This window comes from Nymphalis io, chromosome 21 (assembly GCF_905147045.1).
Source record: "Nymphalis io chromosome 21, ilAglIoxx1.1, whole genome shotgun sequence".
NCBI classification, from domain to species: domain Eukaryota; kingdom Metazoa; phylum Arthropoda; class Insecta; order Lepidoptera; family Nymphalidae; genus Nymphalis; species Nymphalis io.
Window position 1 is genome coordinate 53010 of NC_065908.1, and position 7209 is coordinate 60218.

At 48.8% G+C, this 7209-nt stretch overlaps 1 protein-coding gene across 1 annotated transcript; it reads left to right on the top strand.

Moving 5' to 3' along the window:
- The first annotated feature begins 164 nt into the window (after positions 1-164).
- On the top strand, positions 165-6988 carry LOC126776953 (hamartin). The gene is made up of 3 exons (XM_050499813.1): positions 165-354; positions 1300-2959; positions 4552-6988. The coding sequence occupies exons 2-3, from the start codon at positions 1310-1312 to the stop codon at positions 5596-5598; spliced, it is 2697 nt and encodes an 898-aa protein (XP_050355770.1). The 5' UTR covers positions 165-354; positions 1300-1309; the 3' UTR covers positions 5599-6988.
- Positions 6989-7209: the final 221 nt, after the last annotated feature.

Genomic DNA, 7209 nt, shown 5'->3' on the forward strand with positions numbered 1-7209 from the left:
ACATATTAAATAATGACAAGTAAAACCAGTATTATAAACATTATACATTAAATTTTACTACTTAGTGCCTATCTGGTAACCCTTTTGTTCAATACAGCTGTAAGATATCGGAATACTTACTGTCAAAAACAGGTATAGAAATTCGTATTCTAAATTATGTCAATGTCAAATGTGTCGGTCTTTTTCGTTGTGTAGATAAATATCATATTTATTGTAGTCGTACAAATATAGCTTAGAATAAACTAAGAATAACTACGAAGTAGTTATAGAACTCTTTCTAACGAGTGACAAAGTCTTTATCAAAATTCCTCCAGCTGCGATAAACGAAGGAACTTCTCTCCGTACTGCTAATTGGTAAGTATTTACTATTTATTGCATCACAAGTCACAACAGTAAACGTATGGTGTATCTGTTATTAATATTGTTCACAGTGTCTACTACACTGTGAACAATATTAATACTACCTTGTATTTTTTATTTAACTACCATAAAGTGAACACATTTTCTTATAAAAAAAAAACGCAGTGTCCAACATCTTATATTGTAATGGTTTTATAATAATTTTGATTGATTCTAACAAAACAAATAAAAATGTATAGCTATTTACTAGTTAACAATTTGAACTACTTAGAAATGCTACACTCTCATCAAATTAGCAAAAGGAAAGGTAAAAAGCCTGTCTCCGGTTAAATTTTCTTATTCAAGACTGTGTCGATATAACTTCAGGTTATTCGAAATCTACAATGATTTTGATATTTGGTTATTAACATGACATGACAAGTAAAATAATAACATCCTGTAGCTTAGAGAAACAGGTTATATTTATTTGTTTTATACATTAATCAGATGAGATAACCTACCTTTAACTGAAGGTAAAAACAGAGATCTTCATAGTATTACTAATATTAAGAAGATAGTAATGCAAAGTTTCAACCAGTTTGTATAAAATAACATCCAATAGTGCTTCTGAAGGGCTCAATTCCTTAAATAAATAGACAGGGAGGTAAGTTTCAAAGGTCATTGTTATATTTATGTTTCACTGTAATATGGTAATTTGTTTATTTCATTTTAAGATGACGATTCTATTGTTACACATAAACTAAAACTTGACATCATGTGTACATTGATTTTATTTCAATGCAAATACTATATTTCCATGTAAATTTTACAAAAAATCAGGTAAAAGAAATCCAGTTATTAGTGATATATTTTTGTTTTATTGATATTCTCTTTGGATAGATATATTATGGAGGTTTAGAAATATACAACAGTCACTTAGACACTTTATCTACATTTCAGGTGGTCGGAGATGTTGGCTGCGTGTGAGACGGGTGAAGTGTTCGCGTTGCTAGAAGCACGCGACACCGTCGACAACTTCACCGTCCTGTACAACAGTGTTCGAGAGCCTTGGCTCACGCGCGCTCTGCTGCTGTACCATGCGCGCACCGGCTCCACCCGCGCCCTCGAACTACTGGCGCGCGCTCCTGACTCGCACGTGCAACACCTGCTCGACGCACTGCTGGAGCAGTTGCGCGGGGAGCGACCGGCGCGCCTGCACGCCCTCGCCGCACTCGCGCCGCTGGTGGCGCGGCGCCCTCTGTGGCTGCACCGCCTGCCGCACTCGCTCGCCCGCGATCTGCTGCGTGCGGTACGACACGAGCGGGACCCGCTGCCCTTGCTGCACGTTCTGCTCACGCTCGCCGCGCTGCTGCCCGCGGTGCCCACCCTCGCCGCGCCGCACTGGCCCGACCTGGCCGACGCGCTGCTGCGACCCGCCGCGCTCGACCCACCGCCGCCGCCGCCGACCCGAGATCACCTCCAACTGGCGCAGCTCGCCCTCTTTCACGCCCTGTACGCTACGCACCCCTGTACTCTTCTGGAAACTCTTCGAAGCGAATGCGCCGCGGGAAATAAACGGGAAGTCTGGGAACGGGGCGTTGCGCCCCTGCTGCGGTCGGTGCGTCTTCACCCCGCGCTCGTGACGGGTTCCCGGCAGCGCGAAGCCGATGCAGCGCGGTGGGCGCATCTCGAGATACACGACGTGCTCGCCGAGAGCCGACGCCTTTCGATGCGCGTCCGAGACCGTACCGACGAGCGAGCGCATTCGACGATCACCGTCCCCGGCCCCGTCGCTCCGCCCTCTCCCGCGCCAGGCTGCGGCGCACACGCGACCCGCGCCGCCTCCGCCCTGAGACCTGGCGCGGAGCCCTGGTTCGCCCTCGGGGACCGCTGCGGCGCAGACTCCGCCCCTAACACGCCTCTACCCGCCGACGTCGACGTCGCCGAACCGCCGGAGGCCGCCGTCGAAGCGACCCCTGAGAACACGCCCGCCAAGGAGACGCGGGCCCAATTTCGATTTCCGACCGAGTCGGCAGCAGTACGCGCCATCGGACGACGATCTCAGCCGCCCTCGCCGCTGCGCAAGGAGACATCGCCGCCCGCGGGCGGCGGGCCCGGAGAGGGCTACGCGGGACGGCTGGCCCGCGTCGCACTAGAGAGGCGCGCGGCCGAGTCGCCGGTGCCATTCGGGGGAGGCCCGCCGCCGGCCGGGGCCGTGGCGCGCCCCGAGCCGAGCCGGGCGGCGCCGGCGACGGACAGTGAGCCGCTCAACGTCGAGGACCGCGAAGTGCTGGAGCTGACTGAACGCGCGCGCGCCGAGCGCTCGTGGTCGGGCGCGGAGCCGAGGACGCCGGTGGCGCGCGATCCGCGCGCGGCGGGGCGCGGCGGGCGGCTCGGAACCGGCGGCCCCGGCGGCCCCGGCGGCCCCGGCGGCCCCGGCGGCCCCGGCGGCCCCGGGGGGCCCGCGGCGCCCGCGCGGCGCTCGGCCTCGTGCTCGGCGCGCGGGCGGGCGGCGCGCACGGCCGACGCGGCCGCGCAGACGCTCGACGTGTGGCCCGCGCCGTATGAATTCCTGATAGCCGATTTCTATCGGAACCTTCCAGCAGAGGAACGCAAACAGGTCAGAAATATTTAGAAAACTTTTTTGTCTTTGGAATTCTGTGATTTTAAAGTAAGAAGCATGAGACGGTTCTGGTTAGAAAATAAGTAAGGTGAAGGGTTTTTTTTTATTTTTAGATTGATGATTATTCTTTTAATAATCATCAGTGAACTTACTGTAAGTCCCTGTAATTTCACTGAATATATTTTATAGTGACTTAAATGGCTTGAAGAAAAAAATATTTTATACAAATCTTCCTATCTACGATATTATATGATTCTGTTGCTCAAACACCCCGGCATCTATCCGCGCCGCTGGATATAATTAATATTATAAATGAGCAAGCGTACCAATATATTTTTTTTATTCTTTCAAACTCAGGTTAAACAAAACTATTCAATTCACTGAAAACTTTATTAATAATTTATAATCGAAGCACCTCCTTGTAGACGGTGGTAAGGCTTTATGCAAGCCCGTCTGGGAAGTACCACCCACTCATCATATATTCTACAGCTAAACATCAATACCTAGTATGGTTGTTATGTACAGGCACAAAGGACATAACATCTTCGTTCCTAAGACGAGGAATGGTTAATATTTCTTACATCACCCATGTCTGATTTACTTTATTCAAACTTCACTACCATAGTGAAGTTCGATTAAAAAAAAGTATTACTTGCACCTCCCTAGGAGAAATTAGTATTAAGACCTTGTGTATTTTGCATTTCGTTATTTGTACCCAGAAGTATGTGAATGATGTTTTTTAGCGAATATGTACGTACATACGACCGTTCTAACACTTCAAAACCAAACTAAAAAAAATGCCACTCGTTTGGGTGGAATTTCTGAATACTTTGAAATACATAAACGTATATCACTTCAATCAAGAAACACAAATAGTAAATTTCAAGTAGATCGGACTATATTTTTTTTCATTATTGTACTAATGTTTCAACCCCATTTTTCCCGTTTAGGGTTGAATTTCTAAAAACGCCAAAAACGGATGCGTTTATTTTTTCTCAGAAGCTTTCTAATATTAAATATCATTCTTCATACTAACATAATTTCACTCTTACCTTGATAATATTAAATATTATGAAATAGTTGAATACTTTATGGATTTTTGTAATTTTATTCTTTATAGAAATATCTTTAATTAAAATTATTGTTTTTAAATTTATGGACTATTACCACTTTTAAGGTAACTTATGCCTTAGTTGTACGGTTTAATAAAGAGTGCATTCGATTGTTTAGTTTTATCCTTATTTATAGTTTATTTAGATGTTCACGGCTCGAGGGTCATGAGATAGCGACGACGGCGCGAGTAAATCGCTAGTAACCTATAAAATTCAAAACAAAAATATTAAGTTAAGAGTTAAAACTAATAGAAAAATAATAAAACCTAGTTTAGTTAAAACTTAGTTACATAGTTTAAACAGGAAATAATTCAAAACAATCAGATGAAATTACAACGCGATTTTGTATTTAACGCGAATTCTAATAATATGTATGTTTAAAAAAAAAGCTAATTATGATATTATATTATAGGCATTGCGTTGTCATTGGTACACAATGGGTTTACAATTAAATCATTTGTCATTTTCTTCGTCCAGAATATCGAGAAGATCGAAGAGCCGACCCTCCCCTGTGAACGTCTCGACAGCTACCTGTCCCAGCTGTACTCGGGACACGTGATCGCGGACGCTTCCGAGCTCGCCGAGCAGCTCGCGCTCGTGCACGCACAGCTCATGTACGAGCGCTGGAGGCGGGAGGCTCACGCCGAGCGCAACCGGCGACTGCTCGGCCGCTGTCGGGAGACGCGCGCGCTGGAGCTGCAAAACGCCGCCCTGCGCGACAGACTGCGGGCCGCCCAGCACGAGCGGGACGAGCTGCTCGCGCGTCGCGCGCGGGACCCGCCGCCCGCCGCGCCCTCCTCCGCCGCCACCGAGCGGGAGCTGCGACTGGAGGCCGCGCTCGCGGAGGAGAGCGCCGCCAGGCTGCGCGCGGAGGCCGCGCTGCGCGAGCTCGAGGCGCAGCGAGCCATCGACGCGGCCGAGCTGCGCCGCACGCGCGGGGAGTCCTTCGAGGCGGCGCGCCACGTGGAGGCGCTCGCGCGGGCGGCGCTGGCGGCCGAGCGGCGCTCCGAGCACGTCCGGCGACTGCGGCGCGAGCTGCTCGTGCTGGCCGAACGCGAGGCGCGGCTGAGCGGCGCCGTGCGCGCGGCGAGCGGCGCGGCGGCCGGCGCGGAGGCCGAGCGCGCCGCGGCCGAGGAGCGCGCGCTGCGGGCGGCGCTGGCGCGCGCGGAGGCGGAGGCCGAGGCGGCGGCGGCGCGCGCGGACGCGGCCACTGCGCGCGCGCACGAGCTGGAGGCGGCGCTGAGCGCGCGCGACGCGGCCGTGGGCGAGCTGCGGCGCGCGGCGCGCCACGCGGGCGAGGAGCACGCGGCGCGCCTGCGCGCGCTGCAGGACAAGTGCGCGGCGCTGGCGCGGACGGTGCGCGCGGGGGAGGGCCGGCGCCTGGAGTGGCTGGCGGGCGCGGCGGGCGCGCGCGGCGCGGCGGCGGCGGGCGGGGGGCGCGGGGGGCGGCCGGCGCTGGCCGACTGCAGTCGCGTGCGGCGCCTGCTGGAGCGCGACGACGCGGACGTGGCCGAGTCCAGCTAATGCCGTCGCGTCGCTCGAATGCTTCGCTCGCGTGCGTTCTGTAAAAAATGTAGGTCTCGTAAGAAAAGCCTAACTCGACTCCGGCGCGTGGCGGGGGCGGGGCGGGGCGGGGCGGGGCGGTCGGGTCGCGAGGTGTCATAAGTGTATAGTTTTAAGAATGATCGCTGCGTTACTGTAGTTAGTCTGTCGATGTACAACTATGTTATATAATACTATGCACAAGTACTCTCGTCGCTTTCTACAATTCTTAGAGACGACTCGAGCTCGTATTGATGCTCATATACATTTCTGTGTATCGTTGTGCGACGTTCGGCTACTTTCCTGATTAATAGAAATCACTACGGTTCACTAACGTCGCTAATGTTTTCTTAAATTATGTTATTACGAAAAAAATAGAAGCGTAACAGATTTATGGTTAAATTTTAAACGTTAGCGTAATGTGAATAATTTAAACGATGACTCGGCTACTCATAATGTAACATTTCTGTTATTGTGTATTCGCTCGAACTATATAAATAAAGATATAATTTGGATTGTAATAATTTAATGAAATGACTACAATATGAATACATTTTTATAAAAGATTGTTCTCATAGTCGATGTTATGTTATGATTATCTCTTTGTAAACCGTAACGACTAGCTCGTTAGTGCAACTTACCGAAGTCGCCGAGCCGCCCGCCCGCGTCGTCTCGTCTCGTGCGACCGAGAGTGTCGGAGGAAACTACTCGTATAACTGATTGTAATGTTACAAAGTCGTCTTTTGCAAGTTTTGTGATTAATTTTCGTCCCAATTGGTTTCAGTACTTCATTTGATTAGTGAAAGCGTTGTACGATATCATTATCAACGGCGCCAGTATTCGTTCGGAGATGACGTAACGCACATCGAGCCGTCTGTTCACACACGTGTATATAATATGTCGGGAGGCTCACGGCCACGTTTCGTTCGTTCAACGTTGACTAGCGTTAAAGTAAACTTAGTCGAGTGTCACATAACGTAGTGCGATTGTAATAACGATTCGTTTGGCGTCCGCTGTAAATATTGCCTGGGCCGCCCGCCGCGACCGCGTCGTACGGGCAGCGAGCGAGACAAGCGAGCTACTCGTACGCGTTTGTTCAGGACCTGTTTTATATTGAATAAGGATAGATATATATTTATTAGATTAATAATTATTGTAATTTTGTTCTGTTATATTACTGCAAGCTTCCGAGTCAATGTTACGCGTTTAACAATTGTGTTGTCAGTCGTCACGTTTCTGTCGTGTCGATGTCGTGTCGTAGGCTAGTCTTTATCGCTTTCTAAGAAACCTTATTTAAAAGTGTACAGTGTTTAAAGGAAAGAATACTACTATGATATACTGTGATCTGTAAAGGCGAAATAAAGTGAATTAACGAAAACAAGTTTTTTAATTAGTTATATTTTATATTATAATATAATATTCTATGATACAAATCCACATACACTAAAGTATATTTGGTACAAAATTCACAACGTAAGTATAATATATCGTATAAATAGTTAAAATAGCAACAACTCTGTATTTACAATGTACAAAATATACAAATAGTTACAAAAGAATCAACAACGTAAAACTACAACGATATGATATTTG

What these genes read in the sequence shown, in the direction of transcription:
- LOC126776953 (XM_050499813.1), top strand. Translation starts at nt 1,310, where the DNA reads ATGTTGGCTGCGTGTGAGACGGGTGAAGTGTTCGCGTTGCTAGAAGCA. An exon ending in CAGCAGAGGAACGCAAACAG is followed by an intron (nt 2,960 to 4,551) that starts GTCAGAAATATT and finishes TTCTTCGTCCAG; the next exon opens with AATATCGAGAAGATCGAAGA.